General features: G+C 45.1%; 1 protein-coding gene across 1 annotated transcript; it reads right to left on the bottom strand.

Moving 5' to 3' along the window:
* Positions 1 to 332: 332 nt before the first annotated feature.
* On the bottom strand, positions 333 to 25488 carry LOC129100171 (BTB/POZ domain-containing protein kctd15). The gene is made up of 5 exons (XM_054609732.1): positions 25426 to 25488; positions 22873 to 23048; positions 16243 to 16387; positions 9548 to 9853; positions 333 to 878 (listed from the first exon to the last, which is right to left on the bottom strand). The coding sequence occupies exons 1-5, from the start codon at positions 25432 to 25434 to the stop codon at positions 720 to 722; spliced, it is 795 nt and encodes a 264-aa protein (XP_054465707.1). The 5' UTR covers positions 25435 to 25488; the 3' UTR covers positions 333 to 719.
* Between the last annotated feature and the right edge of the window lie 795 nt (positions 25489 to 26283).

Below are 26283 nucleotides of genomic sequence, written 5' to 3'. Positions count from 1 at the left end.
TCGTCTGCAGCGAGGCCTGTGTGGAGTGAGGGGGGTGTCGTGGGTTGGAGGGTCACAGGGACTTGGGGCCTTTTGGGGGACTGGCGAGATGGGATTATGTCCTCTTCCTGTCATCCTTAACAGCGTCCTGTCTGCCAAAGCTTTCTTGTCCCACAGCAGACCAGACATGGGCCTCTTACAGAGACAGAACCGGATGACACACCACTGAAAGAGGGGAAAAGGGCAGTGAGTGTGTGTGTGTGTGTGTGTGTGTGTGTGTGTGTGTGTGTGTGTGTGTGTGTGTGTGTGTGTGTGTGTGTGTGTGTGTGTGTGTGTGTGTGTGTTGGGAGAAGGGGGAAGTTGTGTCCCTCCAAAAAGGGTCACGACACCTTTGTAATGAGAATTAGAGGGGAAAAAATCAACCAGTCAAGGTGCTATAATGGTTCAAGTGAGCTGCGTGAGTCGAGTCGTCGTCGTTGTTTTCATCACAGTCCCAGATTCTTCGGGCGTCATTTCACGTAATCAAAAACTTTTACTGCTGATGCTTTTTTCTTCCTCCTTTGTTTGGTACTACATTCCCCTTAAGAGTTCTGCAGAGGCGGCGAGGTGAACAAGCCTCCGCTAATACTTCGGTATGTTGGGGCCGGTTGTGGTCCTGTTAGGGCAGGGAAGGGGGCAAGATAGGGTGGGGAAGATGGAAGGAGCGTTGGTAGTGTTGGCAGTCCCTCTCCCAGGATGCTCTAGTCCAGCGGTTCCTGTTTTATCCTGATGGGCGTGCTGAGGGAAAGACTCCGCCGGTCTTCGCGACACAACACGTACTCGCTGAACTGGGATGAGTCCACGCCGCCTCCGCAAGACGCCGCCACGCTGAAGCCTTTCTGGAAAAGACGCTCTAGTACCTGAGGACAGACGGGGACGGAAAGAAGGGAGGGTAAAGAGACGGCCATTAACAACATAAAACGTAACTGAGAAGTATAACTGATAGAGATACGGGTTTCATACTCTTAAGTTAAATACTTGGGAAATGCTTTTGGGAACTTGCTTTCCTGCTGAGAGTTAGACGAGTAAATTGATACCACTCCCGTGTCTATTGCTAAACATGAACCTAAAGCCAGCTGCCGACTAACGTAGCTTTGCACAGGAAAAAAGCTACTTTAGCTAATACCCATTGAAGCGGCAATTTCTCTTTCTTACACTTTAGGTTTTTTTTACAAATGAAACAAACAAGATACAAGGAGGTAAATAGCGAGCTGTAGAGGTGCTGGTGGAGGAGCCAAGCTAGCTGTTTCCCCAATCTTTGCGCTAACCTAAGTTAGCCTGCTGCTGGCAGTTGCTTCATAATTATTGTAAAGACAAAAGAGTTGTATCAATCTTCTCGTCTGGCTCTCTGCAAGAAAGTGAATGAGTCAATTTCTCTTCAAAATCTCTAACCTTTCTTTAAATAAAAGCCCATTTTTGTCTGATAAATAGCCTACTTTTCTGCTTGAAATGTGTGCTTTACCAAACAAACTCAGACAGTCCTTCACAAAGTTAATGATGACTTAAAGGAAAGTTCAGTTATATCTCATTACCAGAATTTTACAGGTTTCTGATGCAATAAATTCTCATCAGAGTCAAATATAAGTAAGTCTTGGATTGCTCTCACTTTGTGATATCCATCCATCCTCACTTCAACCTCGGCTCATCATCAGTTACAACATACACCGTGTGTCATTAAAGTGCTCCCCCCCTCCTCTTCCGATCACACATTAGTGACGGGATAAAACCGGGGGGCACTTCGACATCAACACCACCTCTGCAATATTCATGCCTCCTTTGCTGGATGGGTTACTGAACCGAGGGCATGAGCTCAAAGGGATGAGGAGAGCAGGAGTGCGAGCGAGGTGTGTTAAGGAGCTCAGTGCGGTGATTACTGGAGCTCCTAATTTGAGTAATGAGGCCGGGGTGAGAGGAGAAGCGAGGTCCGTGAGCGAAGGGGAAGGAGCGACGTGCGGGGAATGAGGATGGGGAGTTGCGGGCGATTCCGTGTGAGGACAACGCGTTGAGGCTGCGGGGAGAGGAACGCGAGACAGGGAAGCATGTTAGCCTTTGAGTCCAGAACGCAGATACGCTCAGACGCAAACATGTGAACTTTTTCTCTCCTCATCTGCTGTAATCCTTGTGGGATGTTTTTTCTTTTTTCTTTTTTTGTGGAGGGGGTATATCTAAATCCCAGTGCGAGGAGTGCTGTGTATTTACTTATTTCCCCCGTCCTTTTTAATGGAGTGTGCAGCGCATGGAAATGAAAGGTCTCGCCGAGGGCTATCCCCTCCTGCCAGATACAGAGCGAGAGAAGTTCACACAAAATAGATCAGTTTCTTCAGATGCCACACACACACACACACACACACACACACACACACACACATACACGCACTAACACAGACACTCATGGCTCAGAATGACCTCTCTAATTACAGAACCGAGGGCCCCATCGGAGGGCTAAAATTGGGGCATTTAGGCCTCCGGGGTCGAAGGGGTTGCAGCCTCCTTAGCCCTGACTGGGGATTAGAGCGGATAAATCACATTCACAAACACACATGCAGATGATATGTGAGCAAGAATGCAAACTTACAAATGCAAATGATAACAAACCGCACATTCACACACACACACACACATAAATTTGTTGATCTGACCTGAACCCACAGCCCACTTCCTCATTAAACTGAGATGTGGGGCCGACATGCTGCTTGTAAGCAGAAATGACTACTTGGAAAAGCGACCCCCCCCCTCCCTCCTGTTTTTCGTCTTCTGGCCATACGACGGCGACGACAAACTCCGTAATTTGGGAGACAGAAGGGGCGGCAGACAGCTGATGGTGAGGACGGCTAATTAAGAGACCTGCCCAAGCATCAAACATTCCCGAATCCATGACAGACGACGGAGGAGCCTAACGATTATGGAAATGATATTACATAGCCGTCTTTGATCGTTGCATCACATTGCATTCCCCCCCCCACACACATCATCTCTTAACGCGTGTGGGACCGTCATGTTCGGCGATGAATTTGGTCACAGAGGAGCATGGCCTGATCAATAAAGATAGTCTGAAAACACTTTTATCATTAATGCATGGCAACACAAAAGACTTAAGGATATTATTACAGATAGTCGTAACTGATTCAAGGATACTGTAATGACTATGAGAAGCCATGAAAGAAGGAAAAAAAAAAAGAAATGTTCACATTCAGTTTGACACAGTGAATTAGTGCCAAAGGGGGGATAAACAATACACGGAATAATTACGATGTATCCAAGCAAAAAGGTTTCAATGTCCACGGGACAATGTCCTGAAATCAATCCCAGCTGACAACAGAGAGTAAAGCACCCTCTTAAAAAGCTTAAACATGTCCTGGTAGCTCAGTTCAGCCGCACAACACACTTGTGACCACAGGCACTCAGATCCCAGCTCATGTTGAACTCTTGCAGATTTTCTCCACTCACTTTCCTGCCTCACTTGAGCGAAACTACGGCAAACTTTAATTCGTCAACTTTAATTCCGAGCATTGGTGATTTCATTCAAATGGAATGGTGACTAATTATTCCTCCCCTTTCCAGAGTTGCAGAGTTGCTGCGACCATGCTTGAGGTATGTCAAAATGTTGTTATCCAAACAGGAAACGTGAATACAGAAGGGATATGGCAAAACTTTACCAAAGTTTGCAAGTTCTACCCAGAGCTTGAGCACTTCTTCTCGCCCTTTTTGTCCTGCGTGTGATCGTAGCAGAGAGCCGAATAAAAGCGTCTCTCTTCATCCCCAGTGATGCTTATACATTTGGAACACTATCAAACGTTCCCGCTGTTACGGGGTCGCCTTGGCTGCACAGGGATCTGGCCCCAAAAAAACAACCAATCTCACCGAGCTGCCACTCAATCTGGGGTCGCAAATGGGGGATGAAGAGTGGGGATGTATCAGCGTCGCTGCTCTAACCTCCCAGCAGCACCGCGTATGATGGCGGAGCAGGAATCAAAGTGGATGAGTCTTGGGGCTGGAAACCGGAGCACCATGTAATATTGATGGCCACCGGAGTGCAAGCATACACTGGCAAACACCTCTCTCAGGAGGCGCTGGCAGACGCTTACTACTCATTTCGCAGGGCTTAGGGTTGATTGACGCGTATGACGCTCACACTGAGATGGGCGCCACACTCAGGAGGGGTCGCTTTTGTTTAACTATGCACGGTCTTTTAATATGTGACAAGGAGCTGTTAACCGCAGTCTCTGCATCGCATCCTCCGCTTAACGCAAGCATCTGGCATAAAAGCAGCCGAGAAGCTCCAACTCCTTCTAATTCTCTGAGCCATCTGCCAGCTTTTTAAAGGAATCACAAGCGACAAAAAACACGTTTGACATTGTTATGTATTCTGATTGCCTTGTTCGGCACATTTATCAAGTAGATATGTTTGGAGGCGACGAAAGTGAACACACTTGACCATGTGAGGAAGGAGGATCTCACACCATCAGACTCATTCAGTAACTTTTTCTTATTCATCTGTGGTCTCTTGCTTTATAGTGCTAAAAGTACAGTTACCAGTGGTGGAAGAAACTAAATACATATGCCCAAGTACAGTACTTACAATGTACGTACAATTGTTAAGGCGCTTGCACTTGAAGGGAGAGTTTACCCATGAAACAAATGTATTTGGACTATATAGCACACCACTTGTGGTGTTGAAAGAATGAATTTGAAAAACTAAAAAAATCAAGAGACCCTGTTGTGAGCAGCTTCATGTACGAGCTATTTTCTTTCTACTGAACTACATCCACCTCCCCGACCACCTTATCTTCATATGTTTAAGAATGATCCAATAATATAACATTAAATAACACTCAAGGACATTCTGAATTCTTAATAACTATGAGTACTTTAAGTAGTTTGTTGTTGATACATTTGTGCTTTTACTAAAGTGTCATGTCCTGCTCTCGTTTTATTTTGGTATCCTTACCTTTGTCTCTCTTTCACATACTTCACTTCCTGCCCTTGTTTCCCACCTGTGTGATTATCTGCCCCACCCTGATTGTTTTCACCTGTCCCTCATCAGCCCTGCTTGTTTCATTGTGTATTTAGTCCGTCTGCCCCCCCCTTTGACTGTGCCAGTTTGTCTTAGCTTTGCCTAGTTATTGTTTCAGCCTTGATTCCTGGAGTGTTCCTAGTGTGATTAAGACCTTTCTTTGGTGTATTTAGACTCTGCCTTTGCTAAGTGTTGTTAGATACCTTGGCCAGTTTCTTTACTGGGAATGAAAATAGACATGTACCCCGCCTGTTCCCATTCCCAGGGCGTCAAATGCCTTTGTAAGCTTTGTCTGATGCTCGAGGCATCCTTTGACTTCAGTATTAGGCCCACCAGACTTTCAATTGCAGTATAAAGACCAAAAAACCCACAAATGGTGGGTGGGAGAGGTTAAAATGGGTCAAACAAATACAGGAATTTCAACCAAAAAACTTTTTTCCTCCATGTGTCTCCCGTCTCCAGTTGTAGCCAGAGCCACTCTTACAAAGATCTACTTTCCACTACCTAACCAAGCTGCATCCACCAGAAACATTTTTTCTGGCGCCAACTGCTGAAGCTGTCAGCGGGCCGATGGACCAGTCTTTCCCCTCCCCGTACTGCAGGTTAATCGGCTGCCTGTTGGGTCCTTAACGCCACACAGGCTTCTACAGAGACCCCCAAACCGCAAGCCGTGTTAATGTGTTCCTCTGCTGCTCGGGCCACTGAGGAGCACAGCTGAGGTGTTTGTGTGTGTGGCCTTGTCTGCTCTGATGAGCTGTGCTCTCTCTTTCTACCCGGGCGCAGGATTGATGGAGTGGCAGGGTGACATGTAAGAACGTGTTGCGACGCGTTGCGTTCGCCGCCTGGGAAGCGGGGGGGGGGGACGGGGGGCTTCTCTACGGTCGCCGCCGCTGTCACATTGATGAAGGACGGATTGGCTCCCCTCTGATCTGAGTGCTTCATCACGGTGATGTATTGAGCAGCGGGGCCCCGGCTACAGCTCTGGGACGGGCGTGTGTGTGTTGTGTTTGTGTGTGTGTGTGTGTGTGTGTGTACACCTCTGTGGCTCTTTGGCTAAATGTTTTCCCTCCGTTAAGTGCCTTTTGCTGCTCTCTCCGTTTCTCCCCGCTGGATCTACATCACAGCGCAGGTGGTTCGCATTAATTCCCTAAATTCCAGTCATGACTTCATGGAGAATCACTCGCCAAGGTGGAGTTGTTTATCCTCGCTCTCTCACATTTGAATACACAAGATGAAGCACTAAAGGAGGGGGCTGAATCTACATCATACTTTGTAATACGGTAAAACTTTCCCTTCCAAGATTTTTTCTTTCTGATACAAACAAGTTAGTATTATTTCTAACTGTAAATAGAAGATGATATAATAATGTATCAGCCTAAGGAGTCCGTGAATATCACTGAGTAAATGAATGAGATATTTCACTTCGAAGTATAACCGCATTTACTGACCTTCGGGGTGTTTTAGTAAATAAAAAAAAATGGAATAATGAACTGGGTTGCTGTGCTAAGCGTACAGTCAAGCATTGAGAGACGTCGTGTTGTCTCATTGTGACCAAAGTATCACAAGGTCTAGCGGTTTTCCAGCCCTGGGCCAGACAGCAACAGTACCTTTACTTCAATGAAACCATTTGGGCCTAAAGTGATTTTCTTTATGAAAACTGAAAGCAGAGCACATTAAAAAGTTGTCACATGTCCATCTCTTTCTTGTCTACAAATATTCTCCACTCCAGACAGCTCTGCCAATCCCCCCCCCCATCTTTAATTCTTCCTCTATGGGCAGGGTGTGGTTGCGCTCCCCTGGGTTGGGGTCCAGGGCTGAAATCAGATCAGAGGCTCATTGTCTGGCGGGTGAGACGAGGATCACTTTCCCAACCTTCCCATACCTTCACGCAACAATGAGGGAGGACAGAATGAGTGAGCTGTTTAGAAACATCTCCCCTTACAACGAAAAAACACCTCCATCTGCTCCCTGCGTCCTCATCTACATCGACTCAATGAGCCGGGCCCCTCCACTCTGCTTGCATATGTGTATGTTTCTGTTGCGCTTTTCTTACAGAATTGTCTGTATCTGTGTGTCTTAAAGGAGCCGGCAAGAGACAAAAAAATTAAAAAACACCTTAACCGAGTGAGGCCATACAGTGAGACAAAGGGGAAACCTTGGAGATCCGGCTGCTCTCTCCGTTAGCGGTTTGTCTGAAAAGAGGATTTTCGGCTCACCTCGCCTTCAGAGGAGCGGCCACGATTTAAAAAAAAAAAAAAAAAGAAAACCAAGCAGTAAAAAAAAAAGCAGAACACGTTAGTGAGACGCGCTCACATCCCGTAACCAGTCTCACTGGTAAACAGAGTGGGAAAATGTTGTGTTAGTTGATGCGGCCAATTAATTATATTGCAAGTCATTTAAAAATCTATAAAAGAAGTATAAACCGGTTTAGGCTGTTTGAGAAATTGTAAGTATGGTATTAAAAAATGCAATACGTGTGCTTCAATCGCCTCGAGCGGTGTTATATTGGAGTCTTTTAAAAAAAAAAAAAAAAAAAAAAAAAAAAAAAAAAAAAAAAAGGGAGCTGTGTCTTAAAAAGGAGTAAAGCGTAAATTATGCATATCACCCCCCCACACACACCATTTCCATTCCTCTTCTTCATTTATTTTTAAAAAAAAATCATGGCCGCAGTCCGCTCGTGCTTTGTCCCGCTTGCTCTGGGTTGTCCTCCCCTGGAGGTGTGGTCTCTCACGCCAGCAGGAGGGAGGTGGAGGTGTCAGAGAGCGCTAGCCTGCCTGGGAGACGCTCCCTCTGGGTGCCGGAGTGGGTGGTGGGGAGGTGGGGGAGGCTCCTCTTATGTGTCGGCCCGTTTCGTGGCTGTGGGCACTGGAGTGTGTTATATCGAGCCCCGTGGTGTGAGGCTGTTATGTTTCCCCTCTCGCGGCCCTTCTCTGGGTAACATAACTGCAAAAACTAGTTTTTCTGAAGTTGTTTTTCAATGTCTCGCTTTTTCACTGCGCTCTTTGGTCAACTCAAGGGGATGTAAGTCAGGCTACCTGTTTTATAATAACATACGGTAGGCCTGCAGTAAAGCAGTGTGCAGTCACATTACTTCTAAAAGACAAGCTCAGATCTCACATCATGCATAAGCCTCTTGGGAGAGAGAATGAAAAACTTCACACACTCTGCACGCTCACCATTACCATCGGAAATCTCTCGACCAACTGACTGTAGCTCCATCAGAGTGGCTATTAACGCAGTTAGTGACAACGAACCATTATCCCCACTGTGGCAAAGCGCAGAACAAAGGTCCACAAATCACGCCAACCGCCTCAGAGCAAAGTTTTTGGGCTGGAATTCTGGCTCATAAGCAATGAGGGGAAAAAAGTACCTGAAAAGACCTGAAAATAAAAATCTACAAATGGACATGACGCTATGCTGGGCAGCTAAAGCTCAGGGGAGCAGTTCAGTGGCAATCAAGGTCTCTGGTTGTCTCAGCACGAATGGCAGCCAGGTGTTGGGTGTGTATGACAGGGCTGAAGGGTGGTGGTGGAAAATGGTTGGCTCGCTCAGAGAAACCCTTTGCTGGATTAAATAAGGGTAGCGGGACTGATGCCATAAAACATCCTCGATGCCAAAGCAAACTTAAAACAGAACTACAGTTTCGAGACCAAATGTACACAAGGGTTTCGTTACAGGACGCCACATGTGAATAGGGTCAACGTGCTACCATATAGATTTCTAACCCTAACCCTAACCCAACAAACTTCCCCGGTTGTTCAGTTACATTGAGACCATTATTTTTTGCATTACAAAATGTGCTAATTTGCATTTATTTCCAGAACAGAAAACTGAACATTGGATCAAGCCAGGTTAAAGAATTGTCTCATTTTGTCGACATATAAGAGTCAACTGGTTTTATAAAGATAGTTCTCTCTTTTTATCACTCCTTAACTCAGAAAATACTATCCATTTTGGCCATTTTTTAAGAACTAAATGTTGTATAAATCAGGCTATAAATGATATCTAAAGAAACTCCTCTGTAAAAACCTTCAGAACACAGATAGGAATGAAACTGGAAAATGTTGGTGTATGTTAGTGCTACTGAAGTGGAGTTTTCTGGCTCAGAGTCTGAGAAGAAACTTCTTTAAAGTATGTATGTTTTGAATACACTACAGGGGAATAGGGTAAAATAAGCAAATAGCAATAAGCAAAATAGCAAAATAGCTAAAAATCTTAAAATTGACCGATGCATGAAAAATGATGTTTTTGGTTTTAGTGTATTGCCTTAACATATTAGCTGATTATTTTGTTCTATGTGATATTAATATTCACAATTTTAATTCATACATCAGGAACACCACACCAACATAAATACTATACTTGCATGCCCAACAGGACATTACAATAAAGACGGGTTGCTTCAATCACTAATATGAAAAAAAGAGTATTGTTGTCAAATGTTACAACTACATATATTAGTTGTGTTTTGCATAAGTTGTCTAGTAAGTGTTTAATGTGCCACATGTGTGTTACCTGGACAGAGTTGAGCCTGCAGTAGCCATTGAGGGGGAAGCGGATGACGTGCGTTGGATCCTGGTTCCAGCCGGCGTTGACTGAGTTACACATGACGTCTCCGGTCTCCGGGAAGATCTCCTCGATGAGGACCTTCTCGCCGCTCAGGGCGATCCTCTCGCCCAGGTCGGGTGTGACGCGAACCACCAGGCAGTCACAGGGCTGCGCCATCCGCCGCTGCTCGCGATCCTGCTTCCAGCGCTCCAGCTCCTTGATCATGGGCATCAGCTGGTAGTAGCGCGCCTCCTCGTACAGCAGGTGGAAGTCCTGTAAGGGCAGATGAGTGCAGTGAGTCTGGGTGGTCCTTGTGGCTGTATGTGTGACTAACATTTCAGTTCATCACCAAGGTCGTCTGGACAAAACCCAACACATATACAGCATTATGAAACATAAAGATGACAGTGGAAGGAATATTTACAGGGCATCCCGATGGCGTCCCCACACCAACTAATGACAAAGTGTCCTTGAGAAAGACACTTTCTGCTCTTTGACCCTTCTAGATCAGTGAAACGCCAACTGTGTGGTACAGGCATGCATGGGAGAACAGATGCAAAGAAATGCACTGTGATGTTCAAAATGTCCATTGATATCTAGAATTGTTAAGGACACATTTATATGTGTGTGTGAGGCTGACACCACCTGTGTCCTTTGTCCTCACTGATTGTTACTCGGAACCATTACTAAGAAGACACCCTTTATGTTGTCAGCTGTGTAAGTGCCCACATGGTGCATCTTACAAAAAGTTATTTCAAATTTCAAACAACACGTGTTAATTTCAGCTCTTTATATGCATACAGCCTTTTCAAAATAAATGTCAATCTTCCCAGGAAACATCTATGTTAGGTTTAGGCAATAAGACTACTTACCTTACAGAAGTATGTATGTTACATGACTAATTACTCAACGTTTGAATTAGAATAACTACATTATAAACTTTATATAAGAAGTTAAAGTAGTCACCATGGTATCACCCATTGGTTAGTTGACTAAGGTTTGGAAGCCTCGAATTTGGCATTTCAGCCATTGGCATCGTTGTTTTTGGCAGTCACCTTCTTGGTTTTTTGCAACAAGAAGTGACACGAGAGGCCGGAGCTAAGTACGACCAAAGCTGAATTAAACATATTAGGTTGACCAAAAAGATTAGAAATAACTGTCATGAACTGATAACACACTGCAAAAAAATTTAAGTTGTAGACAAAAACACGGACAACTCGGTTTGGTAGTGACGTCTCAATCAAAAGGTAGCTATGAACTAAAGCATACTTTGCTTTATGGTCTATACTTTAAATGGACCATAATTTACTAAATGAACATCCTGCTATATTGAAGAAGAATCTAAACTAGAGATTAGAGACCATAAACTGTTTACTGAGGGAATAAATCAAGTGAGAAGACATGTAATTTAAAATACTTTTATACAATCTGACTTATTATTTAGCAACCAGAGGAGTACCCTGTGATGGAAAAAATGACAATGTAAGGTCTTCCACATTGGATTAACTTTTCAGAACTAGAGGTTGCTTCACAAATAAATGTTCTGAATTTTGGTTACACACAGGACACTGGTGTTATATGCAGCCATCAACCCTGACCTCACTGCGCTGCGTTTGTCGCTTTTTATACTTCCTTGTTCTAGATCATGTGGAATAAATACGAATTGATTTTGTGGGATACATAGAATAACACTGCAATACTTATCGCAGGTATAGCTACGAATGATGAATGAGAGCAGCCTGCATGGTATATTAATCTGACCACGAACCAGACCAATAGACAAAATATAAATTCAAAACTATGACTTTTGTTAGTCCTTGGGAAGTTAAGGATATCTTATTTCAATCAGTCTCACTTTTGCCTCGTATCACATCTTCTGGAATGGAGAACAATAAACCAAGATCTAGAGAGATGGCTTTCTGACCAGCAGGACAACTCTCTCAATAAACAAAGCACAGCCATGCTGCAGCTCTCCTCCACAGTAGCTCTTGGCAGAGCCGGCGCTAGCCTTTAGCATGTTTCAGCGAGCCGACTCCAGAAAGGCCTTCGGTGCGGCTCCAGTGAAGTGGGATGGTGCATTCCTGTGTGCAGACAGTCTGCAGCAGATTGCCTGCCTCTGCCTCCTGGGCAGGGCTCGCCGGGGGCCATTCGCCCCGGCGCTCTCGCCTCTAATTTCCCACAAGACCAGATGGCACTATCATTCGCCGGCGTAGAAAAAAAACACAGGGAGGCGGATGGGTTTTTCGCTATTGGAGGCAGACGGGGAGGTGAGGAAAAAGATATGTGCAAGTGAACACAAGGACAATCATGTTCCTCACATGGAGGGAGTTTTATGTTAATGAGGCTCGTGGCCCCGGTGTTAAGCTCCTATTAGAACAAGATTTAATTAGGGAGCACGTAAACGCTACAAATCTCTCTGCTAAACAATTAGTAATGAATAAATCTGTGTTCTGATTAGTGTTTCACAGTGACAAATAATGACAGCTTTATTCACTCTTACTTTATGAACTTTTTATTCCTACGTGCGTGTTCCTTTAGCTCCCGGCTATAGCTTGTTTCAGTGCACGGATGCCGAAACCACCCATAGATGCAGACAGAGGACGCTGGCAACGGCGCCAAGTCTAAACGCCCTTGAAAAAGTGAGGCACTGTGTGTTTTGTACTGCGGAAACGACATATGTTTCGTATGCTCTGCATCATTGCTAGCTGTGGGTGTTGAGCCCTGATCTAAAAAGAGATTTTGTTCTCCCCCCCCCTTCCACTTCTCACCACTGCTGGCTACAAAAAGGGAGCGTGGCAGCAAACAGCATATTCATTAACCCCGCTGCTTCTGTCAGACTCTTTAGCCTTGAAAATTCTCCCTCGCCGGTTTCACCCCATCATCTAAACTGCGCCTTCATCTGAGACGCCCATGCACATGTAACTCCATCTGGACGAGCGTTGACGCAACACATCTTAAGCTGACGGTCTAATATTTAAGATTTCAGAACCCGAAAGAAGCGGGGCGGGGGCCTTTTTTATCCCCCTTCTCTTTCTCTCCCTTTCTCCCTGTCTTTTTTCCTCTACTGGCCCTCTTGCTGCAGCTGACAAAACTCATACTGAGACGCTCCCCCTTCGGGCGGCTCTCTGTATCAAAGTGTGGCTCCTCATCCTTCACAGGTCTGAAGCCGCGGATGGATATGTTTTTAACAGGGGCCTGTCTGCGAGGCACTTTAGTCATCCCGAGCGGGCGCAGAGAACAACAGAGTGATCCTAAAGCGTCGAGGTGAGGATGAGAGGGAGACTCCGTCCCGACTGCTGGAGCCGCTGCTGTACACGCTGGCAGCTTCTGCGTGGCGATTCATCCCTCCGATCCCCGTGTCCAGACAGCCCGTTTGAGCTTCAAAATAATGATCCGACCTGATCGCCCGCAGGCAAGGCAAAGTCTCGGGGAAGGACATAGGGAGGGAGAGAGAGACAGAGACGGCGGGCGGAGAGGAAGATGGAGAAAATGACGAAAACTGTCACTATGAGGGAGTTCGAGGACTGAAGCCCACACGAGTAGAGGTTGCTGATTAAACACGCCACCGATGAAAAATCCATCCGATTCCCATCCAATACACCCAAACAAATCAAATGAAACCACAAGCTCCTGCCTATTATTTACCAGCGTTTAATACCTAAAGAAACAAAGCATTATTGATTTAAAGCGCAACACAAGGCCTGAGTAAAACCCACTCTTTACGGTTCGTAACCTTGTCCTCGATATGATTGAGCATTGCTTACACTATTGTGATTAATTGCGGTTTGAATAACGAGATGAGGGCGGATATTAATGGTGAATATTTTGCTCCACTGATGTGGGCTGGAAAAAATGTCTTTCCCCTATTCTGCTCAGACTTTCACATTGATTTAGCAAAACACACAGCGCCGTGGCTGCCAGCAGCAGAACAGAACCAGCCCTCGGGCGACGGCAAGCCTGATTGTGTTCAGATAAGGACATGCTCAATTCCGCCTCGCACTATTTGCATTTTTTTTTCCTCCCTTCTTTCCCAGCTCCACGCAAATTGAAAAGGTATGCAGATCAACAAGGGCTTATGCGAGAGGGGATCATAATGAGTTGAAACAATGAAGTCAAATGCGTTCTCTTCAACTCGCAGTGCCTGATTGGACTGTCAAGACTTCACATGAATGGGAGGGAAGGGGGGAAATCAGAGAATAAGAAGGGGAAAAAATAATCGGCACTGAGTCAGGACATCTATTTTGCTGCAAAATACGCGTCGCTTTCATGCCGTGTTCTGTTGTCTGAGGTTTGGCTCTGGTTCAGACTACGCGTGAGGCCTGCAGAGTTTTTGCCCCTGGCTCCGAATGGCTCGGCCTCGCCTTGTTCCCTGGTAGAGAGTGATGAACAAGCACCAGCCCCGTGGAAAAGGTCACGCAAGTTAAGGTAGAAGTGAGGAGTAGAATGCACCTAGGAAACGGTATCACTGCATAAAAACCTTGAACAGGAAGCAGCTGGAGGCAGACATTATAATAATTGTAACAAAGCCACAATACGGTTGTGGGGATACTTGTTGGGTGAGACTTAACTTGCTAGTAACGCAGTCAGTTTGGTTTTAAGCTGCACTATTCAATATTTTTATATCAACAGTGGATTTATTGAATGTAACATGATAGAGGCCTACAGGGATGAACGTCACAGGACGATCATTTGGTGTCTTTCAGCTCATTGTTTTGTTTTTTTTGCAGCTTCCCAACTGCCCCTGCATCATCCTTTTTTTCGGCAGCAGAAGGCAGCTTTTTTCAGTTCAGAAGATAAAAAGCCAGAAGTGTTTCTCATGAGACTAAATCAGAGCTAAAAGTGGAGCTAATATTGGCAGGTAACCAGAAACTTCGAATCAATGCTAATGTTTGCTCCATGTCTGGTAAACGAGCGACGCGTTCTCTGAATGATCTTTGTACATATCTAGTTAACAGCTGCTAGCATTTAAAATATTAACCTGAGACGGAGACTTAACTTGCTCAGCATTTAAAGGTTGCTCATTTTTGCCTTGCATGGCAGCTGGATTCTCGCGATTTTACAAGATCGCACAAAAATGCATCTTGTAGGGCTTCATTTATGCGATTGTGTCCAAAACAAGGGGATTCGGACCAATAAGCTTCCTGCGAGGAGCTACTGGCAGCTGCAGCGTTGTTTAGACATTACATTACAACTTCCAGGGTTCTTCACGTGACTTTTCCCCTCCCCATAGACTTACATGGCGAAAGAGTCGTTGGTAAATCAACTTCGCCCCTATTTAAATCATTACGTCCCAAAACTTTTAAAATGCAGCCGAATCCAAAATAATGTTGCCTCCTCTGTTCAGGTGAATGAGGCCTGACCGAGCGAGGGCTGGACCGCGGTGTTAAAGGAGACGCTAGTACGCTTGCGCTGAATGGCTCCAGTAACACTGAAGATCGATGCAGGATTTGAGTTGTTTTATAACTGGAAGTCATACTTCTATCTTGCTTCATGCCCAACTGATTCAAGGATTCATAGGAATGAACAGAGCCCCGCCTCGCTGTATCTAGTTCTCTTTATACATCCATGGGAGAGGCGACTGTTTGTTCTAAACAACAATGGCGTCTCCTAAAGACGTTAGCGTAGATGCTAAAATAGAATCAGTGCTATCAGAACTTGAGAGGCCTTCTTTATTTAAAGAAGAGCAGAGAACGAAACTGCAGGCTTTTCTCCATGTGAAAAGATGTTTCCACTCTTCTCCCGACTGGCTTCAGCAAAGGTTTGATTGGCCCAATCACCTGCCAGGTATTTATTTCAAAAGGGCCTGTCCTTTTCCAAATAGTTTGCAATGAGGGCCTCTCAGATGGTTCTGTGTAGCATCTGGCACGTCAGGAGAGGGAATTGTTTGGTTCACCCTAGAGCGCATTATTTGATACCAAGCCTAACAGAATTTGATTTGTTGCCATGTGCTTCAGATCATTTAACATTTTGTGATAACGGACATCATATACTGTTACAGTAGAGTTCTTTAATGCAGACGCCAAAACAGGAGCCAGGTGTGTCCAGACACAGTAATACAGGCCAAAGCAGATTCAGTGGCCCTCAAAGATGTGGCCATGGACGCAGAGCGTATTAGTTAGCACGCCGCAGCTCTCCCGGCGGGTCCCTGTCACTTTCAGCGAAACTTCCTGTCTGAGTTGGAGTCGGTCATCAGAGAGCGGGGGGGGGGTAACAGAGGGGCACACAGGCCATTTCGCCTGGACTCACCTCTGTGGAAACCACTCTGAGTGAAGAACAACAGCTCAGGGCTTTGGCACACACATCACATCACCGGGCCATGCTACGGTTTGCCAGCTAGCATTCTACCTCTCTGCTCCATTTTTCTTTTTTTCCCCCCCTCCCAAAAGAAAAAGTTTCCTAATTACTGCTTATGCTCAAACCACAAGTAATTAGTGTGTTGAACGGGAGGGAGGTGAGTCTACGTATGGCTCTGTTGTGAAAACATGCAAACCCCTAAGAGGGTGGTAAACATTAATAAATACATGTGAACATTTTCACACTTTGGCGAATTATCTTGACAGAAATCTGGAATCTGGAAAAAAAAAAAGGCTGCTGCTGTTTGGAACTGATGGTGCAGACAAGTCCAAACAAACCAGTGCGCTGTGGTGCAGATGTGTGTATACCTTGAAGTCGTCTGGAAGCAGCAGTTTGCTGGTCCTGAGGAAGCTGAGAATGTAGCGGAATATCTCGCCGTCCCGATCTATGAAGTAGTGCTGCTTCAAGCTGTCCAACACGATGGGCTCGGTGCCGTTGAACAGACGACTGATTCTGGAAATTGAAACACACGCACAAGCAGGCAGCCGCACAGACACACACACACACACGAACACACAAAAACCAGAGTGAGCCAGCTCCCTTCAAATGCATGAAACAATTACCCTCCATTTATTTTTCAATTTTATTAGCACTAAGCTTGAAATGCATTAGCATCCCAGGTTGAAACAAGGGGCTTAAGGCACCGTTTCCTCCATTCCAGACTTGTTTGAAGTGTCCCTTCTGCGGAAAGATTACAACAACACACACGCTCGCTGCTTGTACTTACAGAAATTAATAGCATGAATGTGGCATTACAGCTCTATTATTCCATCTGTCAGAGAGGGAGGGGAGGCAGGGGGGGATGAAACAGAGGTAAGAAACGGTGGAGGTCCACATACTTCTGCTAGGAGGATGTCTGGAAAGATATATTTTACTATACTTTGTCATGACCTCGAACAGCTGCACCCCTACTTTAGTATTACTAAATGAAACTACATTTAAGTTCCTTTCCTAATCAGTAGTGATCTATGATTCTAAACTCGGAAACATGTTTCGGTGAAACTGGGCCTCCTTGCTGAAAATGAAGTCAACATATTGGCCTTTAAAAAAATGTGCATCTGTTGCCAGGGAAACGTGACTCACACATCATTTGTCATCACGGACAACATGTTGCATTCTCCTATCAGAGATCCACATTTTAAGACTACAACAACTAAAAGGTAAAATAAGGGCTGAAATGATGAAAACAATATCACCTGAAATGACATCAGTAATCTTTTCCTATTACAGAAATATCTCATTAAATGTGTGTGCATCAACACTTTTGAAAACATTGTCACAGACACTTGTTGCTGCCTGTGGCGTCCCAGATTTAACCTCTTCTACCCGGATGCTGCAGTATTAAGGGCTGAGTTGAAGTCGGCTACGGGGGCTCATCAAGGCAAAGAGTGGGAAGTGCCGTTATCTTTAAACTTTCATCCACCCTGGAGATACCCTTGGACAGATATTCATTGCCCCTTCTTCTTTGTATGGTTTTCCTGCCGCTTACCTGCAGGTCTCTCTCTCTTTCTCTCTGGCAGGTGTTATAATCTCTATCTGTTTCTTCATTTACATATACGAGACACCCCTATTCAATCATTAAAAGCTGTTTTTTTTCTATTAGCATCTCTAGAATATTGAGGGTGTCGTTTGTACAAGTGCTTTCAAGGACTTCGAAAACTTCTGCATTACCAATGATTAAATCTTTGGATCTCCCAAGTGAAAAAAAATTCACTTTAATTTTGGGGAGCTGTTGGGAACAGAACTGGCATCTCCCTCGGCAGATAAACCTGGGAGGCCTTTGTCGGTGTGGATAAGTCGCACTGCAAGAAATCTGTTGCTGCAAATCTCTGGTTGTTATAGCCGTTTTAATGCAATCACCTTCCTTCCACACTGTAACAGCTTCTGGGTCGAAAAATCAAAAGTTGGACGACAATGAAAATCTGAATAAAATCAAAAGCCTACCAATAAGCACTGATACGCCCAGCTGCCTGGGCGCTGGCGTTGTCAAACTCTATTACAAGAAGGCGGGAAGGTGAGCCAAAATGGGAATGTCAATGAGCAAAATATTAGATCTCTTTTCACCAAATTCACACTGACAAACCTCTACTTTGTCAAAAACGTGCAAGCCTGTGTTTAAGGGTTGTATCAGGTGACCCCGATGTGTCTCTTTCTCTTTGACTTGACTTGTGTGAAGAAGCAGAGCAAAGATGGTTCTCTCCCTCCCCCCTGCCATCCTTTTTCTCCCTTTCTTTCCCTCCTTTCCGTCTCCATCCCTCTCCCTTACTCGCTTTCTCTCTGGAAATCGATGCAAAATGCTTTATAAAAAACCAATACTCATCTCCCTGTTTGGCCCGCGGTGTTCCTTTCTCATATGGTCTTGCAATTCTTCCAGCTAGAATTTCACCATACCCCTCCAGGCTAACTCTGTTTTTCATCTCCACTTTTTTAAAAAGCAATTAAAATGCTGCCTGTTTTTCTTTTTCTTTCCCTCTCTTCCACTCCCTCTCCCTCTCTCTCTCTCTCTCTCTCTCCCTTTTCTCTGTTGGTCTCCTCAGTTTTTTTTTCTTTTCCCCCTTTCAGTTAAATCCCTGAATTGGAGTGGCGGTGGGGCGGGTGGTTGTTTTTAACAGGTAGGGAGAGAGAAAAGGGGGGGTGTGTGTGTGTGTGTGTGTGTGAGGGGGGGGGGGTACATGTAGAAATTAAGAGGGAGGACATGCAAACAGACAAGCAGAATGACGGGGAGAAAGATGAGAAAAGCAAGACAAAGAAACCAGAGGAGAAAAAAACACGGAGAGAAAAGAGGGGCGCAAAAAAGGAAGTAAAAAAAGAGGCAGAGAAACAAACCGAATAGGAGAGCAGAGAGAGGGATGGAGAGAGTGGGAGAGAAAAAGAAAAAAAGGACCGAATTCCTTAGAAATAGAGAGTGAAGGGAGTCGGGGAGAGGGAGGGAGGGTGGTGGGTGTGGGAGGTTATCAAGGACAGGAACAGCTCAGATCTCCCACCCCAGCGGTGCCAAGTGAGGCCAGGCAGAGAGGGCAGTATAGGTGGGCAAGATCTGGCAGCATCCCGCCGCAGCGGCCAGCGGCTTAGAGCTGCCAGAAACATGTCTGCAGGAGGTGGGGGGGCAGCAGAGCAGGTATCGCTCACTCCCTGAGAACAGATGCTATCTGTTCACACGCTAATGGACACATACATGCCAGACTCCCAGCAGCTTCCCTGCGGAGTGAAACAAACACAGACCAGGGAAGTCTGCGTCCAGTCCAACATCAGGGGCCGGTCCTTCAACTCTGGGGGGGGGTGGCAAAAGTTTCTAAAGGAGGAACACTTTTTTGGGGGGAATATTATGACTTAAACCAGGTTCCTGTGTAACTCTTAAAAGCTTTCCACATTTCTGCAAAACAAATAAACAGCGCCAGAAATCCTCTGGGAATAAACGTCATCCTGAAGGCCCAACATTCCCCTACATGGGTCCACGACTGTCACTGACTCTTAAACTCCACTGCAGATCAAGAAAAACATTTCATCTGCTGTTTTGGAGCTTCATAACGTGACTCTTCCTGCGCTACAGCAACAATTAACTCTCATTATTATTTCATGTTCAGTGATTAAAACTAAAAGTCTTATAAAACAGCTAATTTTACTAGATCACGCTGCGACGTGTTAGTGCCATGTAGTCTCTTTAAAAAAGCAACCAAAAAAAAAAAAAAAAAAAAACACTTGAGGCCTTACAATGAAATGGAATAAAAATGAAAGGAAATATAGCAAGTGCCAACTGTAAATTACCAGACATTGTTTGCCGTGTTAATTAAGGGGATTTCAGCAACACCGAAAGACAGCGAAGCCAGTTTGGATCTGTCGAAAAAAATGAAAAAAATGTCCAGAAGTCCTTTCAAAATAGTTTCCTCGTCTCTGGAACATTCCCCCTTAATTTCCTCAGCTTCTGTTCAAGTGACTGCTGAAGCCGTCGTCTCTGAGAGCTACACAGAGCGTGCATCAATGTTTCATGACCCCTTGTCCCTTAATATGGCCCGCACAGAGGAAGATGAATAGCCACACATTACTTACTAGACTAACTTTCTCTCGGCATGCTGCATTATTCAGGGCCCAATCTATTAAAAGTGATCATCAACTCTAAACTCTTGAACCCCGCTCTGCTGGCCGTCACGTTTCTTTTTTTTTTTTTTTTTTTTTTTTTTGTGTGTGTTCTTTGCCATGGCGCGCTCCGTTTCAGCGTGGCCGAAACGCAGCGTTTTATCTCCACGCCGGTGTAATTGTTTTTGCTTTCTGCTGTCAGCCATTATCCTAATTCACACAAAAAAAGGGCCCCCTCCTTCCTCTGGCTCCAGTGGAAAGTGGAGCCCCGAGGCCAACTGTACACTGAGGAGGCTGGGAGAAAAGAGAGACAGAGAGTGTGTGTGTGTGTGTGTGTGTGTGTGTGTGTGTGTGTGTGTGTGTGTGTGTGTGTGTGTGTGTGTGTGTGTGTGTGATCCAGAGTGAGAAAGACACAGAAGGAGGGAGAGGGAGCAAAGGAGCATGTGTGAGAGAGAGAGAGAGAGAGAGAGAGAGAGGAGAGAGCACTCCGACCAACACTCACACTGGTTTCCGGTCTTTACTCCCACTGTAAAAACACTGTTTGGGTGCTCTGACATGTCTCTGTGCTCTATTTGCTCGGTGCCCTGCTGTCCACCCCCTTCTATGAATAACTTCTTTGTAAAGTGCACCGGAGCATGAAAAGGATAGAGGGAAAAAAATGTAAAATCAATGCAAACGTAATTTTTTAAAAAAGGAAACAAATGCGCTCCAACGTGCTTTAAAACAGGGGTATGGAATTTAGGGCACGCCTGACTTGACCAATGGCATACTGGCATTACGTTGCGTAATAGAGTTTTTGGAAAAATGTTGAAGCAGGCCTTCTCAGCTGATGTAACTCTTTCACAGTCATTTTTGCAGTTGCGGCCTGTTTCAAAACGGTATTTTGATTGTGATTTTGATTTTTTCGCTAAGACCCGCCCTACTCTGCCTCTGATTGGCTGGCGCTCGCTGCCTTCTTTGCAAGTTTATTGCTGACAAACAAAATTGTTTGGGTTGGGGAGTAAGTGATTCCAGCTCAGATGTGGATGGAAGCCTTCTTGTACAGTATATTAATAAAATGTCCTATTTATGGCAGAAATAAGTTTTTTTTATCTATATTTTGTTACGCACAGTGCCTATTTAGATGGAATAGAATTATGGAGATTTAAATTCTGATGTGGTGTCATAATTAAACTTGATGTTAATGGAACACTGATTAAAAAGAAATTGTAAAACAAAATGGCACTTTGTATCAAAAGGGCTCTAAAACAAATGAAAAACCTCTGTTCACAGTTTTTGCTCCGACAGCTTCAGAAGCATTTAGATCTGAATGACATTAGCACACCTGATTAAAATAGAGCTTCTTGTCTCTGTTGCTCCTGGATAGACCCGAAGTTGCAGTGAAAACAACGCCTTTGTAGCACAAACAATCAAAGGCCCTCGTCCGGGATGAGCTTTATTCTTCGTGGTACAAGTCGAGAATAAAAGGAGGCTTGTCAGGGTTTTCCTGTCAGCGGCCTCTGTGATGATCAAGACTGGATATCACCGGGGGATTACGGGGATTGTTTTCCTGTATCGAGTGTTTACCTTGGCCCACATGGGACTCTGTCAGCTGACGCAGGAGTGAAGGCTATATAACGGAGTGAAACGACAACAGTGCATTGGAGGGAAAAAGTACCCCTCAAAAAAAAATCCAGGAGAGAACAGAGATACTTTATCAGCTACTTGTTTGCGGATGGAGCTAAAAGCGTGAACAAAGTGGGAGGGTGGATTACCAACCGCTCTTACACAATCTGAATCATCATGACTAAGTCCTACAATGGCATCAAAAAAATAAAAAAAGCCCAGTTTGCTGTGCGAGAGAACCAGAGAGAGCAGGAGTCCCTTTCTGTTTTTGTCCACACAAATACCCAGCTTTTAGGTGTCGATGTCTCAAAGTCTGACGGCAACATGAGCCATGTTATGGGTTATTGAAAGAGAATACAAAGATGATTATGTTGTCTCACGAAATAGGAATGAAAGTCATACAAGATGTATCAGAATATATGTATCTGATGAACACTAATACTGACTATAAAGAAGATCTGATGTTGTTAAAGGCTGGTTCTAAAACATCAATATGTAACACGACAATGAGCTGGATTTTAACCAGATTTGTCTTTCCTTTCTTAACAGCACCCTGATCTACACTGAGCAAAAAAAATAAAAAAATTTAAAAAAAAAACTACTGGGAGAGGGAAAGTAGTGCATGCAGATGTATAAACTCACACAAATCAGAATTAAAACATGTGAAAGCACCTGCACTTGACAGCTTGACAACAGCTGGATTTCCAAAATACAACTGCTGTGCGAAAGTAGATTAAAATAAAATAAAACGAAAAGCCTTGGAGGTGTTTATCAAACAATTAAAATAATCACGAGTGAAAAAGAAAAAAGCAATCAAATTCATCGTTTTAAAACCCATGAGAGTTAAAAAATAATGACAGTGTCCCCACGTGGTTTGAAAAGATATTAAACTGGAATCTTCTGCGATTGAATGGTATAGAAATTGACAGTGAAGTTTTCTTAAAGCCAGTCAGATAAAAGACTTATTAACAACATAAAGCCTCAATAAAAACAAAACAAAAGAAAAAAATCTGAATTGATTGACTGACTCAAATGCAAAATAAGCTGTTCAATGGAGATATAAACTAATAGAAACCCCTCGCAGATATAATCAGGGCAGTCATCATCATGTGCAAAAAGAGACTTTTTTTTTTCAACAAAATGCAAATCCACTCACTCCTAAATACCTCCTCCGATAAATAAGACTAACGATGTGAAACGATAAAGCAACTCCATCATCACTGATGGCGCGTGAGACAGCCAAAGGGAACGAGTCTTACCTGGAGTCCGGGTACTTGGTGAGGGTCGCCAGGCTGCTGGTGTACATGTGTCCCCCGACGTCGATGTGCACCGGGGCGTTCGACTTGGTCAGCTGAGCCGGCAGTGGGATCCCCTGGGAGGCCAGGGGAGAGACCGGGGACCGGGTCAGAGACAACCGTGACATGCTTCTTCCCTCCTGAAAGCAAGTGTAGAGAAAAGCCATGGGAGACGGGTTGGAGGCTGAGGGGTTGGTGTGGGGGTGGGGGGGGGGCAGAGCCAGATCAACAAACAGCAGTAGCAGTAACAGCAGCAGCAGCAGCAGCAGCAGCAGCAGCAGCACAGTGATCCCCCTACACCGGGGAACTAGATCGGATCCTCTCGGAGCGGCATCAGATCACTTCCACGTCTGTCTGGTCGCATATTTAGCCGGGGAATTATTGCCACCGCTCCAATTAAGTATGTTTGCATCTTTTTCATGCAGCACCGGAGGCGAGGATGGGAGGATGCTTATTAGAGAACCGGGGGAGGGAGGGGGAGAGAGAGAGAGAGAGAGAGAGAGAGAGAGAGATGGACAGATAGAGAGGGAGGGAGGGAGGAATGCTAGGTGTCAGCCTCCAGGGGAATAAAACAAACTGCTGCTGCAATATTCTAATTAAAGGTCGCCTTATGTGTTAGACGTGATGCGCCCAGACGCACCAACCACCAATCTGAGAGCTGGGAAAACACGGGGGGGGGGAGTATTCTCCCCACGCGCACACACACACACACACACACATCCAAAACCAAAGAGGAAGGTGATGGCTTGTCATGTAACTACAAATAGTGATAACTTTACAACTGGAGGTGCGTAACACCCTGCTGTCTCCTCATGAGTGGTGATGAAGTGTCAGGAAGGTGGTGTTGAAAATAATGGTAATAATAAAAAATAAAAAAAGAGCTCACTAACTGGATGAGATTCTGTGTTTGATGACTACAGGTAAACCACCTGACCTCCCGTCGGCCACGTGGTTAAAAGTCTGTCATAAAGTAAATCACAGTAGACACTGTTTTCACTTTGCCTCCACGATTGCCGGCTAAAGGTCACAGCTCATCATTCCTCATCTGTGGCCCTCCAGGCTCCAGGTCGAGACCCAGACCTCTGCTTTAACTTTTAACACCCCTGATCGGATCTCCCACAAACACACTGAGATCACGTCATTTCCTCCAGTAAATCTACTCCACTCATCCTCCAGTTGTTGTGTTTTTATTTATTGTTTTTAAACTGCCATGTCTGGGAAAGTGAAGGCCGCTGTGGCCCCTCGGCTCGCCGTTGGGCACAAAATGAGACTGGAGCTTTTTTTATTTTTTATTTGGTTTGTTTTTTTGGGGGTTTCTCAGGGTGTAGCCCGGATTACAGCAGTATCATGTTCGTTTTAATACCATTACCACAGGACGACGGGGTTACATTTCAAAATGCCAGGCAAAGGAAAGGATTAAAAAAAACAAAAAAACATAAAAAAAAATAACTTGGGAAAGATTTAAGAAGTTTGGGTACCGGGCTGTCCCACTACCACTCTCTCTCTCTCTCTCTCTCTCTCTCTAGGTCTCTATGTCTCTCCACCAACCAATCAATTAACCAATGAAATTACGATGTAGGCAACGCGAACGTGGAACAAACGGAAAGAAATAGACCCATAAATAAAATCAATCACACACACACACACACACACACACACACACACCATATATGATAAATTCCACCACACAAAAAAAAAAAACACACACACAACAGCCGTGAAGGCAACGTCAACTTTCCCCTCTCGACCTGTCCCCCCCCCCCAGTATACCACCGACATAACCCCCTATGTGTGTGAGAATAAAGCACGGGACGGAATAAAGGATCAATCCGACTCCACGTTACAGCCTGCGCTCTTCACTGCTCAACATGGCGTCTTATTCCCTCCCGCTGTACACATTAAAAGCATATATAATCCCGACACGTGTAATCCGGATAACAACACAATGCTACATAAACCCGCTGGTGTCAAAGTGTCAGGAGGCGTCCACGATGCTCCTTAGCACCGACTCTCTACTCTACAAACTGCACTGTGCGTAAAAATAATAATAAAATAATAAAATAATAATAATAAAAGCAGCATTGGATTCTGTAGTCATTGTTGAAACCCTACCGTTTCAAACATCGTAGGGGGGGAGTCCAGAGGAAATCCGTGCCGGCGGGATCGAGCCCTGCAGCCGCTTGGTCCGCACACACCGACGAGGTGTTTCAAACGTGTCTGTCTCCAGAAACAAGCGAGTTTCTGTTGGCACAACTACACCGGCGCCATCCGGCTCCAGACCCCAAACCTACACCAAGACCCGAGTCTCTCCGCTGGGTATCTATCTGTCTATCTGTCTATCTATCTATCTATCTATCTGTCTATCTATCTATCTACCCCTTTAAAAAGACACACCGGGCTGTGGTCGGGACGGACTGGCTCTCACAGAGTCTCTGTGGCTTTAAAAAAAAAAAAGGAAAAAAAAAGCAGGCTGCCTGTACTGGTCCCCGACCCGTCCTCACAGCGAGGCGTCCTTACCTTGTACATGGAGGAGACGGGCTGCTTCCTCCGAGGCTCTTATTGGGATACGTGAGATAGGAGAGAGAGAGAGGGGGAGAGGGGGAGAAAGAGGAGAAGAAGATGATGATGTGCGCTCTTGTTGGAATCCTGCCTTGTATTTCAGCTTCTTGTCTTCCTTCTTCTTCTTCTTTTTTGTGTTTTTTTTTTTTGCCTAAACGAAGCTGCCCCTGTGGTTTGTTATGAGAAGAAGAAAGCCAATAATCCGTCTCTAAATAAGAGAGAGAGAGAGAGATGTTGCTCCGGGCTGCCCGAGCGCCTCTGGGCCGGGGGATTAGGCTACAATTAGCTCAACTCCGCTCTCTCTCGCCCAGGCAATTTTCTCAAGGAAAGAAAAAAAAAAAAAAAAACAGTAAAAAAAAAAAAAAACGTGATACATCCAGCCCCCCCCACCACCACCACCACCACCACCAACCCTATTGCCTAAATGTATGACTGCACAGATATAATAACTTCTCTATTTTCTTCTTCTTCTTCTTCTCCACCGTTTAAAGTAGACTGTTCCCCTTAATGGTGTGAAGTTGTGATTTTTTTTTTTAGGAAGGAGGGGGTAGGGGGTGGGGTGATGGAGGGTGATGGAGGGGATGGGGGTGGGGGGGTCGGAAACAGGCAAACTGTCGCTCAATGTATTGAGAGCGGCCCAGAGCAGACTTTAATCATCGTCAGTCCGTCTGATGTAACAGCTCCCCGGGCGGCCTCCGTCTCATCCCGACGGGGAAGTTTAAACGCCGCGTGTAGTCCTGCACGAGGAACAATGGAGGCGCGGGGTTAACTTGTTGAAAAAAAAAAGTAAAAAAAAAATATATAAATATATATGTA

This window comes from Anoplopoma fimbria, chromosome 2, assembly GCF_027596085.1.
Source record: "Anoplopoma fimbria isolate UVic2021 breed Golden Eagle Sablefish chromosome 2, Afim_UVic_2022, whole genome shotgun sequence".
NCBI lineage: Eukaryota > Metazoa > Chordata > Actinopteri > Perciformes > Anoplopomatidae > Anoplopoma > Anoplopoma fimbria.
Note: the sequence above shows the minus strand (reverse complement) of the source record. Positions and strands in the feature narration are given on the sequence as shown.

Coding starts and splice junctions, on each gene's coding strand:
- LOC129100171 (XM_054609732.1), bottom strand. Junction 9,854..16,242: donor TGCTTCCAGACGACTTCAAG/GTATACACACAT, acceptor CTGCCCTTACAG/GACTTCCACCTGCTGTACGA. Junction 879..9,547: donor GCAGGCTCAACTCTGTCCAG/GTAACACACATG, acceptor GTCTGTCCTCAG/GTACTAGAGCGTCTTTTCCA.